Source organism: Balearica regulorum, chromosome 26 (assembly GCF_011004875.1).
Source record: "Balearica regulorum gibbericeps isolate bBalReg1 chromosome 26, bBalReg1.pri, whole genome shotgun sequence".
In the NCBI taxonomy this organism is placed as follows: Eukaryota; Metazoa; Chordata; class Aves; order Gruiformes; family Gruidae; genus Balearica; species Balearica regulorum.
The window spans coordinates 5,838,109-5,860,930 of record NC_046209.1 but is presented as its reverse complement, the minus strand read 5'-3'; the positions used below and the strand labels follow the sequence as shown (position 1 = coordinate 5,860,930).

Below are 22,822 nucleotides of genomic sequence, written 5' to 3'. Positions count from 1 at the left end.
CCCATCTCCCCCCCTCAATCCTGCTAGAAACACATGAAAAGTATTAAGACCGGGTGTCCAAACAAGAAGAGGGATCAGCGCTGTGTAAGCACAACAAGGGGTTGTTTAAATTTAATTCCATCAGGAATTAAATTGGGAGGACATTTCTAGACATCAGTACGCAAACAGCATAAAAAGAAAGTGCAAGCACGCACGTGCACTTTGCAGCTAGGTGCCAACCCCAAGGTAAGCGTGTAGGTCGAGTGGGTTCAGGGTAGTATCACATCAGAGCTGCCACAGCAAGAGGTAAGATGGGGAGAGGGAGGTAAGGTATGTAAGGGACATAATCAGAGCAATAAATTAAATGCTCATCATTACGTACTGAAAACAGCTTTCAGCCCTGCACAGATTAATGATTCAAGACGTTATCAAGTTAATTATCTCATGCATAATTAAAGGCATTTGCTGCTGTGGCAGGCAAGAGAGAATCAGGGGAAGCAGAAGCAACAAATCAGAGCTGTGACCTTTGCAATTGAGGCAGGCTCTTTGCCTCACCCAGGTTTTGAACCACTCATCACATCAGCCAGCATTATCTTGGATGGCACAGATGGGGACGACTGTTACTGTCAAACCGTGCAATGGCACAGATTTGTTTCTACTGGTAGGTGTTCAGCTATGATTACCCCCGTCTACATCTCAAGTCAGAAAAAAAGGGCTATTAAAAAAGGGGGAGAACGTGTGCTCATTTGGATGTGTTCCCTTCCTCGGGTCAACAAACGTCCTTTTCTAAAGAGCAGGATGTCACATACATGCAAGGGACCAAATTCAACCCCAGCGTACTCCAAGCCCCGACAGCTTGTACTACTAGGTATTTAAAAAACAGCCTTTCCAGCTCTGAGGAGTTTTCGGAGCACAAGAACAAGCTGTATTTTATTTTTTGTAAGATGATTAAAATAACTGCACTCACATAGCTCTCAAGTGAGTACGCAGGGAAAAATTACATCTTTGTCCTCAGAGCCCCAGGGGACATTACAGGGTTGCACCCAGCAGAACACAACTCCTTTTGCTTGTACACACACTAAGTTATTGTCACCACAAACAGAGAGGGAACCCCATCGCATAGCTTACACAGCGCACACTGTATGCAGATCATTTCCTTTCCCTCCAGTGTAAGCTAGCAGCTACCTCTAAGTGAAGACTTGGACTGACTGGTGCCGGTCTTGCTGGGACCATCACTGGAACTCCTCCAAAACTGAACAGTGTCCCTAAATCCACAGCCTGTTCCCCACTCCTTGCTGGGACCAGAACGATTCCTCACTCTTTTCTGTCCTTTTCAGTCAAGAATTGCTGACAGCCTTGATTTAGAGGCAGATTTCTTGTGTTACTCTAGACCATCTCAAATAAAGGAGGAAAGACAGAGAAATCCAAAAACATAGCCATACCAAATAATCATCTGGACGAATCCCAAAGAGTTCTCGGAAGTACCGAAAAGCCACTGGTGCATAGGTCTTGAACCTGAAGTCAGCGTAATGGTGAGCCGGGGTGAGATTACTTCCTTCACTGCACAGAACAGACATCACGTGAGCAGGGCCTCTGTATTACCATTCACTAGATACGTACAGTCACATCAAGGCTACTGTATAGTTAAGATGAATTGAGCCTTGCAAAAAGACATCTTAGTAACAACAACAAAAAATATCTTTCTTCTCTGGCAGGACAACAGGAAAATAGGTTTTAAATTATCTGCCAAAATCTATGTCTAAGAGTGGAAGGAACAACCACTTGCCAAGCAGAATATATTTACACAGACAATAGAGCTTGTATGAGTTTTGTTTATTCACAGAGTTAAAGAGCTCCCAGAATGAGTTTCTTCCATCTCAAGCATGGTATAATTTTGTGGAAGAGATTCTAGATGGACAGGTAGAAAGAAAAGCATGTAGGAAGGCTAACAAACTCAAGCATGTAGTACTGCGTCTTACATTGTACTTCCTCACAAGCCAGTGTACTGCAGAATCTAACACTTCCCACTGTTATGTTTGTATGTAATAGATGCATATTTAAAACATTCAGAGCAACCGACTCTGATCTAGACAGATGGAATGTCTCTTGAAAAAAAAAATCAGTGAGAGGAAAAGAAATATCTCATCCGTTCATTTTGTTTCCCCCGTCTCTTTTACCTTGGGAAAAAAATGCTCTCTACCACGTAGAAGTCCTGCATCAGGACATCTCTCTCTGGCTTGGAGCTCAGATTGCCGACAGTATATCCAATCCCTAGCTGGATGGCCCCCTTCAGAGTGGATGAGGTGGTCTGGCAGAAAGAAAAGAGCAGTCAGTCAGCATTTCACAGCAGATTATCGCAATAACATCCCCTAAATGACAATACAGTCATATTGATGACTTCCATAGGGTCGTCTCTGGCACTACATGCTGCTAAACAAGTTCAACCGACTGCTGAAGAGATGGATTAAGACTTCCAGGTTTGTCATTTGCAAGATTATGCAGTACAAGGGTGCAGCATAAAATCTAAATCAGATTGGTAGCTACTGGGCCCCAACTTCTCTTCTCAGCCTGCCACCTACACAAAGCTGCCACTCCACGAAGCCAAACCTTTTTGTAGGTGGTTTCACCAGAAGCATCAACGCCTCGATGACCTATCTTCTTTCCTTGGCCAGGCTGTCCCGGTAGCGATGGTCCCTGCAATGAAAGGGCATGGCTAAAGCCCAAAACAGAAGCTAACCTGGCCGACGAGAACAAGCAGAGCAGCACAGGTACAACCACACTACCACGGTTGTAAAGGACACAAGGATCGCTCGCTACCTCTGGAGAAAAATCTGCAGACTGCAAACAGGTGTAATTGGCATCAGCTAAAGCTTTAAACAAGGCTGTTTGAATTATACATCCATCCCTCAAGACAAGACGAGTTCAAATACCCAAGGACTCCAGCTGATACCCTCAGGACTAACTGGGCAGAACCCTCAGCAAAGATGCTGAGCTCAGGAAAGATCCGCTTGCTTCTCAGCTGCCAAGATTCCCCCGTTGCTTGACTGCAACTTCTCATTAATTTGAAATAGCGATATATTAAATCAAACAGCGAGAGAAGTTTATTCTTAAAAATCCCATGCCCTCAGGTGTCGTATCTATACCTCGCGCTTCACTGGAGACATAAGAGACAGATAAGAGGGACAACACAACCTCACTCCTGTGTTCACATGGAGAGAGAACTCATTTGTTTACAATTCAAAGGACGAGCCCGCAGAGGGTGAACTGCAGTAACAGCTCTTCCCAAAGTTTTGCAAAGAGTTTACAGAAACACTATACGAATGCCAGCACTTCAGAGGGAGATCAAACCTACTCCTATCTCATTCTCCTCCTCTTCCACCTCTGAGCCTGCCTGGGCCTTTTTTTGCTGATCCAGGAGGGAGCAGATTGTGGCCGCACCCTTTAACAAGCCAACACAATCGTGTTTTGTGAAGTTTGATACAGGTCCTTTTGCAACCCCAGGCGTAGGGCCTCTATACTCTGCCACGGGGCAAGGTTTTGTCTACTCGCCAGCTCCCCTGCCAGCCCAGTGGATTGCAGAACTGCCAGTAAGCCACCACCGATGTTTGGGGTTTGTTACACTAAAGAACAGCCAGGCTTTGGATGTTCTTTAAGCAGCGTGCAGAGAGATCCAAGGTCATTTCCCAAGTGACAATATTATATCACTGTCTCTCTCAAGTGCCACACAGACCCATCTCACAGAACTGATGTCTACAGCAGACAATGTATAATTTTGTTCAGACTACAGAAGTTCTTTGTGTTTTAGCTTTTAATCAAGAGCTTGCAGCTATTTCTGGTCAAACTGCTTGTACTTCTGGTACTAAGGGTCAATCTGATTTCTACTTCAAAAAATCTTATTTCCTACTCTGTTTTAAATATTTAGCACAGCCAGGCTTGCTTCTGAGTGCTCCTTCTCCAAGCAGTCGTGATGAGCAGTCAGCTTATCCCTTCCTTGCAGTTTCTAACCAACAAGCTGGATCCTATTACATGCCAAGCTCAAGCTGTATCGTCCTGCCTCACCACATGGCTCATCATCATCCTCCTCTCAAAGGGATTAACAGACACAGGTGTTCGTTAAGAGATTGCCATCATATGAAATGCAGTAACAAAAGTCTCTTCCACAGTCCCTTGCTCTACCTGTGACTGTGTTTCCAGGGTGTCGTGTCACATTCTGGGCAGTTTTATGGGAACATTTATTTTGCTATTCATGAATACAAATGCTCATCATCCCAGGTGAGTAATGTAAAGGGGTATGTCAGAAAATTAGATCAAACAAAAATCATTTGAACATGGTGCCCTGAACCAAAAGCGTGGGCTTCAGGGAACAGCTTTTAGGCACAGATCCTCCTACTAGATTCCCTGCTGCCAACTGTGAAGAGTTTTGCTCCAGAAGGTAACAGTGATTCAGCAACCTGGATTATGTGTGAGAGAAGATCAGTCCCTTGAGATGTTCCCCTGCTTTATGGCTTCACACATTACAGCCTCCTTGACTCGCTCCCAGGAACGGGTGAGACCCAACACAGAGCCCTGGAGATGCCCAATACAGGGATTCTCCACTGATCACCCTCAGGTTCTGGTGTGGAGGAGGTGCCCTCAGCCACTTACTTACAGACATCAGGGATCGCACAGCTAAAATTGGCCACGCGGTGGACATAATCCCTTCACATCCCCTCTGTGTTTCTGGCGATGCCAACACAGACTCCAGAGACCTGCCGCTGATTTTCTTTCTCCCAAATAACAGATATCAAATTTTCAATAATCTTAAATGTATTTTGAAATCGAGCTTCGCTCAAAAAAAATCAGGCAGAAGTGTTTTCTAGAGCTCTGTGTTCTCATTTCTCAACACAGGATCTTCAAGGCCGGCTTTACACATCTCACCTCAGTGATGGCTGTCTTCTTCGGTGCCAGACCTGAGGAGAGAAGGGAAAAACATCAGTAAAAGTAGGAACACCATAAAAAAACCCCCAAAACCCAAACAAAAAACCCCACACACAACCAAAACAAGAAAACAGCCTAATGCTTTGCTCTTTCAAGCAAGCTGGAAAGCCTTTAAAGCAGCTGGTTTTGCTCACTTTTCAGTTTCACTAGTGCAAGAGTCTGAAGTTATATGGGTCATCCAAACAATTTCATATTCAGAAGCACAAAGATGCACAATTTTTTTGCTAGCAATAATGTTTCCTAGAGGCTTCAGTAGAGAGACTTCTTGTAAATCCCTGCTGCACCGTAAGTAATAGGTCCACACTACACTGAAGAGTCAGTTACATGCAGAAGCCCAGAGAGACACTTATGAAGCTGATTTCCAGCCACTCAGAAGGCACTTGACAAACTATATTGATAATTGAATCTATTTATAGAATCTGATGTCCAAATATATCGCGAAAATGAATGCATCATTTATCTCTACCACTGCCTTTGGGAGAAGCCACCATTACAGTGAACAGTGAGAAATTAGGATTTTGCCTAAGGCTTTAGATATATAATCAGAGTTGGAAACACGGGCCCAAACCCTCCTCTAACATGAGGCCATGTTTCCATTTCCTAGCACGACCCCAAGTTTGCAAGAAGCTCCTTATTTTTAGGCAACAGCAAGAACAGGCTCCTCTGCCGCTGGCCCTGCGAGATGTTCACTGACCTGCTGAGTGTCTCGCATATGGGACCACAAGCTCCAGCCCAGCTGACTCTGGAGAGCCACCATGAACAAGGATCAAGACCAGATGAAGAGCAGCAGCTTCCCACCCCATCCCAGCAGCACAACATCCCCACCAAGGCAGCTCGCCAGCCTCTCCAAAACACCTCTACATGCAGAGCCCAGTTATTAGGAGAAGCCCACTTGCAAAGAACACAAACCCAAGTGACAGATTTAAGGCTATCCGTTTCCAGGTACGAGTCTCTTGCTCCCTGCTCCTGTCTAAAGCATTCCTACAAGCAGAGATCGTTACGCAACCCACAATCCTTTAGAAAGGGCTTAATTTCACAAGAGACCATCTAGCAGAGCTGGAGAATTTTGGCTGTGAAGAAGAAAAGCTTTTCCAAGCCCTCAACTTTTCCCCACTTGAGGGCAACGGGTGGATCACACTATGGCCCACCGGTGCACAAGTCCTCTGACTCACGAGGGACACCTGCACTCAAACCAGGGGAGGTGGTCCCCCTCCAGGGGGAACAGGAGATGTCCAGCCCTCCCAGCTGGAGAGCTGGAAAAGCCCCAGAGGATCCAGCCCAACATGCTGCTGCTTCAGCATCTCCCCCATTTGGCCAAGGAGGAACTACGATGGTTTAACTGGGGTAACTGCTCGACCTCCTCAAATACAGGCAGTGATGCTTCAGGGCTTGTTTCAAAAGGAGCAAGTTGGGCATAAAAGGAGCGACGATGCTCTGCAGATGACAACAGCGCTAGGAGAGCATATGATTCCATTATATTTCAGGAAATACTTCAGATGCTGGGAAGCAAAAAAACCAACAAACCCAACAAAAACTCCTCGGTGGTCACAGGGGAGGTGAAATTGTTCTCCATCAGAAGTGCTGAGGTTACCTCACTGTCCTGGTCTCAGCAAACTGGCGATCCCCTGGTGTAAAACAGGTCTTGTCAACGTGGCATTTTGAACCGCCTGCAAAGCAACCCCCAGCCCGACAGCTTGGCCCACGTTTGCGAAGATGGAGCAGCAAAGGAAGATTCACTTCTTGTTGGTTTAAGTTGTACTCTCTAGCGCCCAAGTTTCACATCAGGAACAGAATCACAGGACTGCAGCAAAGGTCTGAAATCCTGCTCCCTCTGTGCGAGCTGTGTTGCACAATCCCATCTCAAACAGGAGGATGGGGGGTGAGCGGAGCGGGAGCCCCTCACCACCAGCGCAGAGTGGCTCCCCTCCATCACCCACCTGGGTTGCCCATCCCTCAGCCAAGGGGACGGTGTTGCATGTGATGGGCAACGTGAAACCCCATCACTCCCTCCAGCCCTTTGGGGCTGCACCAGCACGCAGCTCAGGGAACCACTGCTAGCTCAAACTCTGCATCACTTTTTGCACCGGAAAGTTAGTTCTTTGGGCTAAGACAACATGATTTATGATTGTTCAACAAAGAGCCCCACAGCAGACAGAGGAGCAGGAGATATGGCACTGAGCGAACATTTGGTTAACGAATTTTCAGGGCACAAGCTGGAGCGGCAACTCAAGACCACAGAGGAACCCAAACGGGCAAATGCTGCTTCAGGTTGAACACTGGAAATTGCTGGGAACCCAACACGGCCAAGAGGGTCCTGAGCCAGGGAGACTACACTGTCCCTGCCATGGCCGTGACGGCTCTCCTACCGCACTAATCTCTTTTCTGCACTTTGTCACAAGTCCAGAGCAGGAGATTATCTTTAATTTTGTGATAATTACCACAAGCCGCTTTCGTTCCCAGCTTTTAAGTGTCTGCTGCTGTACACGTACCAAATGTGGAATCAACACCAACCACCTGCGCGAAGGAAAGGTACCAGAGGTGAGAAACTGTGGATCTCCAGGAGAACTGATGCTTCAGGTGGACAAGAACATCACCAGTAAAACCTCCCTCCCCACCCCCTCCAAAAAAAAACCACAACAAAAAACAAACCCAAAAAATGGCTTTATAAAATCAACTTGTCTAGGCAGAAAATGAAAAAATCTTCCACTGGCTACTCAGTGCACAGCACTCGGCTGTGCTCATCTCAAACAAGCTGACAGATGGCCTTGCAAAAACTGATTTAACTCCAGCTTCGGGGGTTATATTAGCCATGAGAGACAGCACTCGGGTTTGCGGGGAACAGGCGCTCTGCTGTGGGAAGTTTCAACACTTAACAAGCTAATAGAAATGATTCTTATCCGATTTGGTGCAGCTTAGTGAGGGTGTATTCAGAAATGTGACGAGCAGCTCTGAAAGGGGAACCCTGGGATGAAACCCCAGCTTTCTGCCCTGCCTCCAGCTCGTGCCTGGGTTCTGTAGTGCATTTCATGCACGCTTGACCTGCTGCCTTCAGTTCCTCTTCTCATCTGCGCACAGCTTTGAGTTGACCCTATCCCAACGCTCGAGCTCCTCCAGAGCCTCAGAAACAAATGTTTTGGTTGTAGCACTCAGCAATTCTCATCTCTGATTTAATATCTATTTTTTCCATACGCCTCTACTGACAGCCACGATCCCTGCCACAACGCTGACACCCTGCAGGACAGGGATGAGTTTACTCTGCATATTGACTCTCTGCAACAGAAAAGGACTCTTGAGTTTTAGCTCTATGGCTCCAGAGGCCCCTCACCCCCATTTTCTGACCCCTCAAAGCACAGCACAGGCTGGCAGGAGGCTCCCACTCAAGAAGGAAACCCTCATCGTTACCAGGTTCGTCAGCCGGCCTCATCAGTGCATCTGAACTCACAAAATGGTGCAGGGTTGGGATCAGAGCAGCTCCCTTGGCTTCTCCAGCCCACAGCCTCTCTAGATGCTGTCATCAGGGAAATGCAAATGATGCCAGAATTTAGGAAGTTAAAAAGAATCATCAAATCTTTGGGCTTAAAAAGCAAACTTCATGAAAATCAGAAAATATTGCCCTTGCTGTCTACCACTTTGAATGTGTTTAAGTTAAAGACATGGGTTTCAAGTTTCATTTACATGCAGAGAATAAATTTAAAAAATCTAATCAAGGAAAAAATAAAAAAAAAGTCACTTGTATCTCTCAGAACCAGCTAAGGCAAGGTGACTAGCAAAACCCCTTCATTACAAACTCGGGAAGAGCCACAAGAGGCTTCTATCCACTGAAAAGAAATTTCTTAAGAAAGTTTACAACCATCCAGCAGACGCCTCCTTTAAGGCCTAATAAAGAAGTCTAATAAGACAGATGAATACACACATATATACATACAAGTGTTTGATGCTTTATGACGCTCTAGAAAAGTCAATGCAAATTTCAATAGCTGCTAGATTTATCTGGACTTTTTCTCTGGTCAGAGATGGTGCTGCATCTTTAATAAAAGCTTCACTTTAATAAAGTGTTTACCAGGAGATATACAATGTGACTGCAACTAAAAATACCTTAGAACATAAACACCATGTAAGCTCTTCCGCTGGAGGCTGTACCAACATGACCCCTCCAAAAACCTAGCACGCCGGAGGCTTGCAATTTGCTACTCGCTCTCAGTCGGGGCAGTAGCCACTGCAATTAAACACGGCTAGTTTTCAAAGTACAGTTCTCCAAAAGCCTTGGACCAGCAGTTTACATTTGTTGTTGGTGGGGTTTTTTTATTTATTCTTTGTTTTTCAACTACTGAGGTGAAAGCAGCCTTGCAAAATTGAGATTTAATACTAACCCAGCGTAATCGACTAGAAAGCTGCGAAATTCTGACAAGTCACACACACACCGAAGGAGGTCTGGATCCAATTTTACACTTACTCAATAGAAAACAAGACAAAGTGATGACACACCTGAGCAACTCATTTAGACAATAAAAGGAGATGAAGACTGCAACCAGGATGCTAGGATTTATTGTTCGATCAGACCACTCTAAATGCGGCCCCGTCTGGTCAACGCATTATGTGCAAAAGCATTAAGAAACGGAGTGCTGAGGCACGAGCTGTGAAAGTTAAAGGCTATACACATGTAGCAGATGTGTTGCGGTGGAAATACAGAGAAAAAGGCTGGAAATGAAACGCATCCATCAAGAGACAGCTGTTACTTCTCGTAAGGGACTGCTGATAAAAAGAAATTAAAATTAAGGGCGGGAGGGGGGAAGGCAATTCGGAGAAGATGCCAGAAAACACGCCTCAGCTGAGAAGCGGCATCTGAATTAGTGCAGGCAGCCAACCGGGGCTTCACGAGGAGCCGGCACGAGCGTGAGGCCGTATCACAAAGGAAAGGCAGAAAGCAACCTCTGAATTTCTTCTCACGCTCGAAACGCGTGGCTTCAGCAAGCAGCGCGGGCAGGGTCCGGCAGCCCAGGGCAGGAGGGGACCCAACAGGCAGCAGGAGCCGGACTCTCAGCAAGCTCCTGGAGAAGGCAGCTATGTACAAGTTGCCCCTCTCAGGTATTCAGGATGCCCAACTGATGATTGTTAAACACATCTTCTTCCCATAGCACAACACAATTTTATTAGAATGAGGAACATCAACTAAGCCACAATGCTAAATAAAAAGTTTGGAGTTTTTTTCCCCCTTAAATGCAGCATCTCTTGGCAGAAAGAGCTGTAGCCGACTACTCTGCACCCTGGACACGGACAGCTGCTTCTGCCATTGGAGAGCTTGTAGAAATAAGGAAATAAAGCAATCTGAGATAAATTCTGCTTGTTATATAGAATCTACATACAAGTTTGATACAAAAACGTATGCATTTTCCCATGGAGCACTTGCTGAGTGACTGAATGATTTTTGAGACCATCTACACAAAACTTGTGCTGGTTGAACACAGCCTATAAACTCTCTCTCCAGCCCGGTGCTCAGGCAAGGCTCACTCCATCCCTACAGGCAAGCACAGCAAGGGGAGGAGAGACCCTGCTCCGATGCACCGGCAGCACAGGGAGCTCCACGTTCCTCAGGATGGTTTAATCACCATCCAAAGTCCAGTAGTTTTTTGCAGACAGAAATGCTGGCAGCACTGGGCAGTACTACCAGGAGCAGCCAAAGAGAAGTAATCCTATTTAATCCCACCTCAGCCGCCCTGCTCTCTTCCCTGTCCTCTGCTCCCGCTGGCTGCCCACCACCTCCACTTCGTGGAAGGAAGGTGACATTTGCAAACCATGATCTACTGCACCAACTTTACGTGCTGCACTCTTTTCCCATGCCCTTTGTCTTGTTTATTTGAGCATAAACTCGTTAGGAACTGTATAGCTTGTACAAACTAAGGGAAAGAGCTTAATGTACTGGCTAGGCAGGACAGGGCCTCGGGGCACTGCTGTGATACCTACTCTACAGCAGTGACACAGCTCGCTCCACCTTTCTACCCCAGGCAGTTTCCATCTACAAGCTCTTCAATTAACCTGAGACGGGACGGGCAACAGGAAGCCCCCCAGTCACCCCCCTCCAGCTTTCTGCTTGAGGGTTTTGAACCCCAAACCCCAGAAGTGCTCTCGCTGCTCCCCTGCCAGCGCTCCCCCAGGAATCAAGCAATTTAAGCCCTGTATTATACAGCCCAGCATTATACAGCCCAGCTCGGGCCGCTCAGAGCAAAGCGTCCACCTTAGGGAACACCACCACTGCAAGGGACTGCCACAAAGGGATGGTTCTGCAGTAAAAGCACCTACCAGCCTATTTTATTTTTGGTTTTATGCAGAAACTCTTTCTGCCTCAGAAATATAAATCTCTTTATCCCAGCTCAGGAGGCAGGGCAGAAGCTGAAGGTGCAGGCGGTAAGTTAACACATTCCTCCCTCAGCTGCAGGTGCGGGAGCACGTCCTGGGTGCAGCCCTCCTCGGGGAGCCACGCTGCTGAGCCAGGACATACCATGCTAAAACGTTTCCTTGACAACTCACCAGAAAAGCGCTTAGAGCACGGAAGCCCAATTACAGTGGGGAATAAGCAGGACAAGACCAGGGAAATGAAATTTTAAAAGAACTGATTCATTTTCTTGTTTCGGATCAGCTGTGTGTAGAAAAAAAAAGGACAATTTCAGAGCGTCTAGCCCAAAACTGTGTGACACAGCCAACAAAAAAGCAAAACAAAAATCTCATCAAGAGAGGCACACAATAGCTGACACCCAGTAGCGGAAAAGGCTGCAGCAGTTCGGCTTCACGTTCAACTCCGTAATTATGCAATCCAGTGGGATGTTCAGGCAAACATCTGCTAGATGGGAAAGGTGCAGTCTTATCTGAACACAGTGTTCCTGCTCCCTTCCACGCCGCCGGTCACAGGAGGATTGCGGAGTGGAACAGCACACACTCCCCAGCACGTCCAGAGCGGCACGTGGGCAGCGGAGGCAGAGAGGCGAGACGCTCCCAAGGTCAGGGACCCCAGCAGTGGCATTAGGGCGCCAGCCTCTTCGTAGCCTCTGGCTTCTTTCTTTATTACAACCTTCGAGTCCAAATCTGTCTACCAGAATTCACAGCAAAGCTTGATTAGGAATAATTAGAGACAGCAAACGTCGTGGCAGGAAGCGTAACCTCCCCGGGACAAAGCCAGGTCTCTGCACCTGTGACAACACCCAGGCACAGTGGCACCATGTTAAAACATCAACGCCAATTTAGAGCGAGGCCATAAAAGGCTGAGGAACTTTGAAGTCACATTCCTCACAATCATTCAGAAGAGCTACAGCAACATCCAGTTGCCCCCTTACCTTTGCTCAGGGGTAGGACATCCCCTAATGGCAGGTCCCAACCCACTGACACCGCTCCCTGGAGCATCTCCCGGCTGCTGGGAAAGCTGTACTTCAGCAGCAAGAAGACAGAGAACCTCCTGTTGCCTTTCTAGTTATGTTGCAAAAACAACGGGGACCTGAATGACCTCAGGCAGCCCTTGGGACTCTTTGTGTGTTCAGATGGAGTATTCAGTTGCCACAAGATCCCAGAGAGCCATTTCCCAACCCCAGGTCAGAGAAGCACAAGATAGCTTTGCTAAGGCTGGGTCCAGAATTCGCTTCCCTCCTTTGTTTTCTGAGCATCGCTATCTCCCTGCCTGCAGGCTCCTGCCGAGAAGCAGGATTCAGCACTTTTAACGCATGCAGTATCCTGCCTCTGTGCAGGGAAAGAATGCTCAGCTGCATCCGCCGTGATGCTATTCTCCAAGGGCCACTAATAAAGAGGGAGAAGTGTGATCTGACTAACCTGAGGTTACACACTGCTTGCCAGAGCCAGAGCAGTTATTCTGCCCCAAATACACAAGGTTTGCAGTGTGGCATGGCTCAGTGCTTTAGCTGCACGAGGCTTAACGTCGGATCTCAGCACCTCCCAACCAGGTAGGGATTAGTGCTGCTGGAGGCTCTTCTCTGCCATCCTACCTACGCAAGCTCCCTTTGCAACTCGCTCTCTCTGCGAGGATACCTGCAAGGGTGGTACCAGGCATGGGACAAGGAATCGGTGGCTGCAAAAAGGATAACTTCACTGTAGCCAATCCCAAAACTTAAGCTGATAAATAGCACAGGATATTGTTCCTGAGCAGGCAAAACCCCTTTAGACAGCTGGAGGATGCCTTTGCACAACATCAGCTTGGTTCCCTTTACAATATTGCTTCCCTCTGTATCTCACCAAAGGATCTCAACCTGTCTTAGGAGAGCACTGGCAATGCAAAGAAATCATTCAAGCTGCTTGTAAGAGCAGCGCAGCAGATACAAAAAGTGCCTGACTGCAAGCTATGAGACAGTGACAAACTATCCCCCCACGTTTTCTCTCAGCCCTTTCTCATAGAGGGTTCTGCAGCTAGACGAAGTTGGCACCTCCGATCCAGGTGGAGTGATGGGTCAGATCATCACATAACATCTACAGGAAGACGCTTTTAAGTGGTAGAAGCCATAAACAGTGAGCTTACTGCCCTTGCTCATTCACCATGAAGAATTACTCTCAGAATAAATTACATTAAAATAGAAGAATACAACTCAAGAAAGATATCCGCCTCCCCAAATTTTCCATTTTCTGACCTTCTAAAAGATGTGTTGAAGTCCAGTTACTACAGTCACAGCAGGTAAAGAAATCTACCTGAAGTTTCACAATAACCACGTACCACAATACCAGGCTATACAGAAGTTATCACAGCAAGCAGAGCTTTAAACCTGGGAGCTCAGCTTCCTAACCAACAGCAAACTCCAAAGGGAAAACAGTTGTTTTGTCTACAGGCCACCCTTCACAAGTCATCCTGAAGATGCACCTGGATTGTTAATGAGTGGGGTATTTCCTGATTTACTCCGTAGCCAAAGCTGCTCGGCTAAATCCTCTAAGATTTAATTCTGCTCTTGCTAATGTCGCTTGACAGAGATTTTCCGGAGGTGCTCAAACACTGAAGACTTGAAAGGGGATTTCAGAATGGGGTTGTGTACTACATGCGTCACTGGATATAAAGTCCTTTTGCTAGGCTGCTCGCATCAGGTTGAGTAAACTCTCCTTCATGAAACACTTCCAGGTTGCTGCGGGTGCTACTGACAACACTGCAACACGCACACGTATGTACAGATTTGCATCGCAACACGGAGGACAAGGTCTGGGTGGGAGACATCTGTAATTCTACCTGTTTCAAAAACAGATGTCAAGTCAAAAGCATCAGGCTGAATTTCTGGACCTGTTTTTAGAACATGGGTTTGTCCTATAGCACCTCAAAGAGCATGCCCTCTATACAACTCAGAGTTTTCAAGTTGGCCGAGTCCCACTGAAAATATGCAATTAAAAAGACATGATAGGAAAAGCAGACTAGTAATACATCTTTGTTCAAGTTCTACTTCTAAATAAACCTAAGCTTTTGCTGCCGTAATAACTAGAAATTAAGCTCTCCAGCTGCACACATCTCATCTGAGCTTGTTAGGCACCAAGCTATCAGAGATTTCTTGGCCTCATTCAAAATCAACTACCCCAGCTCACATGTGGCAGAAGGCCAGGTCTGGCTGGCGTTTTGCTGCTTCCCATTAGCGCGTCCTCTGCCCTCGTCAGCGCCCTGCCACCCGCGCTGCCTGTGCCCTCTTCCTGCACAGGCAGCACAGGCAGCAGACAACCCACCCAAACCCTACAGCGAGCCACAGTGAGGGCTAGCTAGCTCCTCAGGAGCAGGCTCTGCTTAATCCCTCCCAGCTACTGCAAATCCTTTTCTCCAGATGGATCCCATCCCTCCCTGGATGGGCCGACACCTCCTCTCTCCCTAGGTTGAGGGGGCTGGTACCCAGGAGGGGTACCAAGCCTCTAGTCCTCCTCTCCTCCATCCAAACATCCCCTGCAGCAGCAGCAGCTCTAGACAGACCACGTACCCGTGCTGCGAGACTGAGGAAAGACCTCTCGGGCAAAAGCTACTGCTGCAAGGCATGGGGGGCTGTAGGTTAGGGATAAATTTAAGTTATTGCTCACCACCACGTTCTTTTCCCACTAGCCTTGTTAGGCCGCTTCTGCTCTCTGTGACTAGAGTGTTTTGGTCGGGTGCTCCTGCTTTGCTCTAACAAAGGCACCTGAACAGATGGAACAAAACAAGCCACAGCAGAACAAGCTCAAAAGATAAAGTGTGCTGCCAAAAATCGTAACTCAAAGTTTCAGCAAGTAGTCTCTTCTCTCCCTGGGATCCTGGCTGTTGCATGGCAGCTAGTGACTCAGCCATCAGCCGAAAATAAGTTACCTAAAACATAATGAAATTTTTAAAAACACTTCTAGATCTCTTAGCAAGAAATACAAACAGGTGAGACATGCGCAGATGGCAGGAAGAGATAACCTGGTGCCTATGCTGGGCTACAAGGACCTTTCAGTTGCATTACACTGATGATCACGGACAGCCTCCTACAATACCGATAACCACAAGCTGAAGGACAGGCTCCTTCTGGCACAGATCTGCAGCCTGCTCAAATGCGAGGTCAGTAAAGCAGCTTCTCCAGCCCAGCCTGGAGGATTTTCACTTGGAGGCTGAGCCAGGCATTTGTAACTTCTATTTAACCAAGCGCAGCTACGTCCATCTATTTGGGAACAAGCTCTGCTCCACACTCCGTACAGGGACATGCCCAAACCGAAGATGCAAAAGAACACAGAGTAAAATCCAGAAGAGCACTCAGGCTCCCAAAGCGCTGTGCAGGCAGAGCTGAGGCACTGGTTATCCCCAAACTCCCCAAGGCACCTCGGGTGCTGAGGACACTTGAGATTTCGGGCACTGCTTTCCCAGAGGCTGCCACGCACGTTCACACTCAGTTCAGCCACAAGCCCCTCTGCAAGCAGCAGTGTTGTTTGGGATGCAGAAGAACGGAGACCACACTCACTGCTGAGTATTGCGCCTGCCCTTTGCATCCTGCACTTACTCCGCTTAGCACAGGATATAGGAGTGGTCAAGGTCTTTCTGAAGTGATTTTGTGGGTTTTAGGGTGTGTTTGACAGCAGACTGTTACTAGGTGAAAGAAAACAAGTTACCATGGAGCTGAACTACAGCGAGCTGGGTCAGCTCTTTTCCCAGCTTTTCAGAGCCCCCAGCGCTTGGGCTGTGGGTTTCAGAGCAGCCCGGCTTCAGTGCAAGAGCAGAGGAGAAAAGGGATTCATTAAACACAGAAAGCTACAGCTGAAGGACATCAGGCTGCAGAGACGAGTGGCAGGTTGGAGTGGCTAGTGGAGCAGACCACCATGGCAGGGGTGGGACTGGATGGGCTGTGAGGTCCCTTCCAACACAAACCAGTCTGGGATTCTAATTTATTCCTTCTCCCTTTAGATGAGCAGCTGCCATTCAGGCACATCTTATCCCTCCCTTCCGCAGGCCTCAGATTAAGTTGTTCTTCACCCTACCTCACCCTTACAGATTAAGTTGTTTTTCCCTCACCTCACAGGAAAACTTGCATTTAAATTTCATTCCTTCAGACACTGTAAAAACCCACCTTGTTCCTCTAGGTTACAGTTTGCTCTTCATGCTGGATGTTGGTCACTTCCAGCAGTCTTGCACTCCTAGTTTTCAGTTCAGAAAAAAAAGACTCAAAGTAAAACCAATGTTTGCATTTTAAAACCTGGGAGCTGGGGAAGCCATAGCATCTCTCTGAGATCAGTTATAAACCTTAAATCTCAATACCTCATGGAAGCTCAGGCATTGCCATCCTACCAATACAAAACCAGAGCTGGCACATATTAAATGAAGTTCCTCCCAAATTGCCATGTTCTTGGCAGCTGATGGAGCCATGACAAGCAGTCTGCTACCAACATTTTATCTCAGGAGGGTCTTCAATTTAATACCAGCCTATACTGGCCAGCTCTGCATCTGGTACACGATGGACAACTCGGTTTATTATACCAAAGCGAAACAGATAAGGCAATTGCGGTCTTTAACTGAAATCTAACTGTCTTGGCTGACAAAGTACACAGTCTTTTTGCTTCATTTTAGAGACAGACCCACGTTTATCAGGACTTTGAGGCTCTCTGCAAGGGAGCTGCAGCAAAGATTGCAATTATACACAGGAAATGCATGGGGCTGGTCCGTGAAGAAGCTGCAGAAGCAATTAGCAGTTTCAGGATGTTCGCTCCTTCAGTTTCTCATTTTCTTTAATAAGCATTTTCTGGCATTACCAGTCTAGAAGCCTCTTTCTCAAAAGAGTGTCCTAGATAGTTAATCCACCAGTGACTTCTACTTAATGCTGAAGTAAAATCAAACATCTAACCCTCTGAGACTAAGGTGGAAAAAGACTATGTCATTATTTCTCGTCCATCAAAATTAATTTAAGCCTGAAGAGATGCTGGTTTGAGAGGAAGTACCCTGGAATTAAAAAAAAAAGCAGTATGCATATCAAAAGCTACAAAATGCAGCACAATGTGTACCGCCTAGAAAAACTTAAATTATCTTGTAAATTAAGTTAGCATTACAGGAAAAACAGTAGTAAATTAAGCAAAGGCAATTGTTAGCCTTCCAGATTGCAGTTCTGATCATTGAACAAACAGTCCTTACCAACACAAAAATTATCCCATAACATGTGCTATTTAAACCCACAAATAATCACCACCTGTTAGGCCAAACTGAAAAACTTTGCCTTATTTCTGGATTCCACCTAGGCAAGTGTTTGCTCTGTAACTGAAGAGCACTTAATTTAACATTGACAAGTACAGCTTCAAGACCGTATAATTTTCTGCTGCCGTCGTTCCAGCTTTGAAGTTAGGGACTATTTTACATCTCTATAGTTTGCGTTTCTGCCATCAAATTCCATGCCGTTTTATACACTGCCCCCATCAACATGCATCCAGACAGATGGCGAGCGCTGCACTGAATACATACAGAAAGGAAAACTGTCATTTTAAAGACGACACCCATTTAAAAGTGACATTTAAAGAGAAGACAAGCAGTTTCAGGTATTACATCTGCCCTCTCGACAGTGCGTAGGACTTCTGATCACATTACTCTTCCTCTTGGCGTGGGGATGCACATGCTGCAGAACCGGCTGCACGGACAGAAACTGTGAAATCAAGAAATCAGAGAAAGAACCAAGTCTCACATCAGCATCTAAATGGAGTGACTGACTGCATGAAGTGCCATCAGGCACACATTCAGGGAAGGAGCACTCAGCTAGATGATGATTTTAGCCAGCTGCCTCCCGTTGAAAAATGCAGTAATGGACAATTTTGCCTTGAAAAATCCACAAAATTTGGTCTATCGGATGTGGAGAGAGAATACAGAAAGAAAACTACTGCAGCATCTTTGTCATCAGCTGCTGTATCCTGCCCACACTAGAGGCTTGGGTAATATTTTGCTTGTGCTACTGCCCAGGTCACGGAAAGAACCAAACATGACAAGCAAGCACTCAGACATGGGCAAATTTTCCCTGTCTTTTTAGAGTAGTTAGCAAAGTACCATCACTTCTGCCTTGCGTTAAGAGTTTTCCCTCTCCACACATTAACTAGCACGGTAAACACCATCAGCGTTGCAAAGCCAGCGTGAACTTCAGTTCCCAACTCTACACTTAGAAGAGAGCCGGGCATCCTGCAGGAAGAAACCAGTCCACCTGACTGGTGGCAATGGGAGACTCCAGCTGATCACCTTCATTTTACTTTGTCAAATGGCAACTTGTGTTTCTAGGCCTTATGCCAAGCCTGAAGGTTTTTCTTAATCCCTCAGATCTTCAGGACCTTGAGTAAAATCAACAGACGTCAGAGATGACGCTTAGCCAAAGTTGGGCTACCAGCTTCTAGGTGGCCAGAAGCTGACCCGCTTTGGCCAAAGTGGTAACAAAACCGAGCGGGCTCCAAGAGAAAATCAGCTAGTGTAACACACCAGATCTCACCAACTGTATTGACAGAGCAAGCGAGCCGTACATACTGCTGTTGACGTTTCCATTGCTGATGTGCGCGTTGATAAGATTGGCCGTTTTAAAGTACAGCAGCCTGCTGTGAGCCTTGCAGTACTTTGGAGATGCATCTTGAGCTTTGGAAAGATTTCACAAAAATCTCTCAAAACTTGCCAATTACATAAAAATATTTCTCAAGTGCTCCAAACCCTTTGTGAGCTGTATCGACGTGCCAACCAAAATTGCTCCCAACACTCAAGTTGCTCATATTGGTGCAAAGTGGTCTTAATTACCTGAGCTTGTACAGCCCTGAATGAAAAATGAAAATCCATATGCAGCCCTTCTGAACCAAACTCTGACCACTGGAGGGCTGAAAGGACTAGCATTAGAAAGGTGTTTATACAGGTATTCCACACAGTAACTGAAGCAGTACTGTAACTGCAGTACTGCCCAGTTTCAACTGGAGAAAACCCAAGTAAATATCCAAGACCTAAGGAGGATGCTGTTAACTTGCCCTTTAAACGAAATCAGTTCCACCCACAAATCAGGAATTCCACCCTAAAAAATAATTGGGAACACCCTGAAGCTATTAGTTTCATGTACAGAAACAAGGCTATTCTCCTCTACTGTTGGAGATTTTTTTTTTTTTTTAGGTAATTAGTAGAAAAGCCTGCAAAGATCACAAAATGCTCCAAAGGTAGAAAGCAGCAAAGCGAAGGTTGTCCCATCTCACTGTCGCCCTGCAGCGCACGTGGCTGGGACACTCTCCCATCCCGCAGGAAGGGGCGGACGGAGACCAGATTAAGATGACCTACATTACTCCTGCTTTAAATATAAGGTAGCTTTTATTCTACCTACCTCATTCCTCCCCATCCTTGCTGCCCCACGTGGGGTTGAGCAAGACACTCCCCACAGAGTGTATCCAGCCTTAACCAGGGAGGCAGAAAGTAACAGGCGTTTTTTTTTCCCCCCCCATCAAGCTTGAACTCAGAAGAGACTGACTTTGCAAGTGATGCTCTTTTTAATGGAGATTACATGCACTTTTTGTGTCAGTCCTCAACTCCATCAGGCTGTGCTTCACCTGTCTCAGTGGCTCTCTCAGCCACTGGAGATCTGCATCTTAACTTACTCAGGGCAACAGAACATAATGCAGCAACTGAGAATGGCAGACTCCAAGGGGAAGAAAAGAAAAGTATAACCAGCAAGTTAAACAACATCTTGCCAGGCAGCAAATGAAAGGGCAAAGTAACCTCGACTAATTCTACTCTTGCAGAATCATAAACACGGTCACCAGCATGGTCTGACACATTCAGGACACTCATTTTGAAAGGCAGCATCCCAACGTTTCCAGAGTTTGAGTTACATTAAGGACAGGCTTCCAACACCAGCAGTTTCAAAAGCAGCAGATCTTTTTGCCTCCTACGGAAAAAACACAAAACAGCTGGGGAATTACTCTGAATTACTAAATTCAGCAAAAGAGTAGGGACCTGACTGGCTCCCAGCCCAGCACTCCCCTTCCTCTGCTGATGAGCTGCCTTTCCTCCAGGAGCTCAGTGCTGGTTGAGGTCAAAGCGCTCCCAGATCTTCTGGAGAAGAAATCAGGAGGCACCTACCATGGTACAGGAACACAGAGAATTTGAATTTCAGGAGTCAGTAGTCTGACAGAGCTTCATCAGAGAAAGCATCGCCAAGTTCACATGAAGAGTTATTAACTACTCTGGCTACACGGACTCTCAAAGCACGGAGAGGTAATTTTGCAGGAGCTACCAAGCCGCATGCGAGAGCATTGCTCAGTAACAGCTACCGCCAGCACCAACAGGACCACTGCAAATCCAGAACGCAGAAGCAGTGAAGTCTTAACAGCAGCTGTCAGAGCACAAGGCAGAAGCTGAATTAAACATCATTCCCCTGCGTGGCTGGGAGAGATTTCACGTTACGCAGTGAAGCGAAAAGCAGTGTTTGAGCTACTTGGAGTTTCACTGGTACCAAGCTCCCCACCATCCCACATCACTAACGATACTGTCCCGACAGCGCACTGCTACGTTTTAATGACTGCAAACAAGGCAAAGCTGCCCTCCTCCTATAATCCGTTAATTCCCCCGACTTCAGGAGATTGAGCTATTTCACACAGAACAAAGACACGAGCTCATTGCATGTGGTGTTCCCATGCTCAGCTAATCTTCAGGCCCTTTCAGAAGCGGCAGCGTATCTGCCCAGGTCGGTCTTGTGACAAACCCTGGGCCGTGACCCAGTTTCCTTTGCCGGATCAATGAGCACCTTGTGCAGCAGAAGCAGTTACAGGTGCGCTACCGGAGCGTGGGCCCTTCCTTTCCAAACACCACTCACAACGGGCAGGTCTGCAGCGGTGTAGACGCCAGAGAAGCAAAGAGCCGGTTTCCGACTTCTCTTTTCTCCCAGAAAGTCTTTCCCACCGTCTCCAATAGCAATTTCTGCAAAGAGACGCAGATTCTGCTAATTACAGAGGAGAAGAGGACCGTGCCCCCTCGATGAGTCTGCACAGCGTTTTACAGTCCTCGCACTGAATGCAAACTGTACAGGCAGTGACTAGTCATTGTGAAGTTCCTTTCCTGCAACTCCAGATCGAATGGCTGCAAAGACAACAATTATCCAGAGGGACAGCTCTACTAAGTCATTCGCCAGAGATGCAACTGTACAGAATATGCAATCTCCACACTAGAAAATAATGCTGCTATTCTTCAAATATCAATTATTCCAGCCTGTTTCTGTGTTACAGAAATATTTAAGAGAACCCTTCACATTACACACTGACCCTCTAGTTGCACGCATTTGTATTTTTTAAACAGAATTAGGGAAGAGTGGCAGTTTTGCTGTGTACAAAGCAAGCTGGAAGAGAAGCAAAGAGGCCAACTCATATGGTGAAAGACTCACAGCTTCTCCCCAGAGCTGCGAGATGATGAAGCGAACTGCGGTTAGCAGTGACCAGTGGCATCGGATGGGCCACAAACACCGGAGCAACTGAACGCGCTGAAGCCTCCAGATTTCCTCACTGCCATGGCACGTACTCTGACTCAGCCTGGGTTATTCACCACAAGCCAGCGCAAAAACCCACACATAAGCCGGGGAAGCCACAAGAACACATGATGGAAGAAGACGACACTTAATTAGGGGTTGACAGCATTTTCTGCTTAAATATGTGGGTGAGAAGAGATGAAGTGACAGAAAAGCTGCTCCGATCACTTTTAGCTTTTTAATTACAGAAAACGTTTCCCAGAAAGTCCTGAGGTTAACTCAGCTACTGGCAACACCGAAAAACTCAAACGTCAGGCTGCCTAGGAACAGAGTATTTCTAAGACCTACCTAGAGAAGGACAAACCCCAACATTACCTTATTATCACTGGCTCTTTTAGGGCTGCTCAGACAGACCAGGCTCCTCTTCCAGGGATTCAGTCTGCTACTTACCTGGAGAGGAGGTGGAGAGCCTGGGAAGCCAGCAGATGCTTTTCCTTTTGGCACGCAGCTCCCCAGGCAGGTAGACGAGCAACGCCAGGCTGCTCTGCTGAGAAGGTCAGCGCTGATAAGGATCAGGACAAAACTCACTTCACACAGGCCACCAGTTTTAACTTTTTTACATGACCTTTTTCTTTCTTGTGCTTTTGTTGTTTCATTTCAGCATTAAACAGCCTTTTTTTCTGGTCCCTCACAGTGCCTTGATTTACCTTTGTGCCGCGCTCCTGTCGTTTCATTGCATTCACGCAGCGGAACGGATGGGCAGCCCTGCGCAGGCAGGGGCTCAGCATGGCACACATTTTCATTACAGTATCCTTCCCATTAGAGGAAAAGGCCAAGTGGCTGCACTTGTTTGTTGGATGAACACGGAGCGGTGCACCATCAGTAGGCAGCAAACTCAGAGAGGGTGCTCGTGCCAGGAATTCTGCTTTGCCAAAGACTTATAAAAAATGTCAATATTTTGCTCCTTT

General features: G+C 46.8%; 1 protein-coding gene across 7 annotated transcripts in view; it reads right to left on the bottom strand.

The window, feature by feature from the left end:
• The window catches only part of PIP5K1C (phosphatidylinositol-4-phosphate 5-kinase type 1 gamma), a 49,272-nt gene that overhangs the window by 20,571 nt on the left and 5,879 nt on the right, over positions 1-22,822 (bottom strand). For all 7 annotated transcript variants that reach the window (XM_075776293.1, XM_075776292.1, XM_075776290.1 and 4 more), the window contains exons 2-5: positions 4,897-4,928; positions 2,587-2,673; positions 2,157-2,287; positions 1,422-1,539 (exon numbers count right to left, since the gene is read on the bottom strand). In XM_075776293.1, coding sequence (XP_075632408.1) covers positions 1,422-1,539; positions 2,157-2,287; positions 2,587-2,673; positions 4,897-4,928 — 368 coding nt within the window. The remainder of the gene's footprint in view (positions 1-1,421; positions 1,540-2,156; positions 2,288-2,586; positions 2,674-4,896; positions 4,929-22,822) is intronic.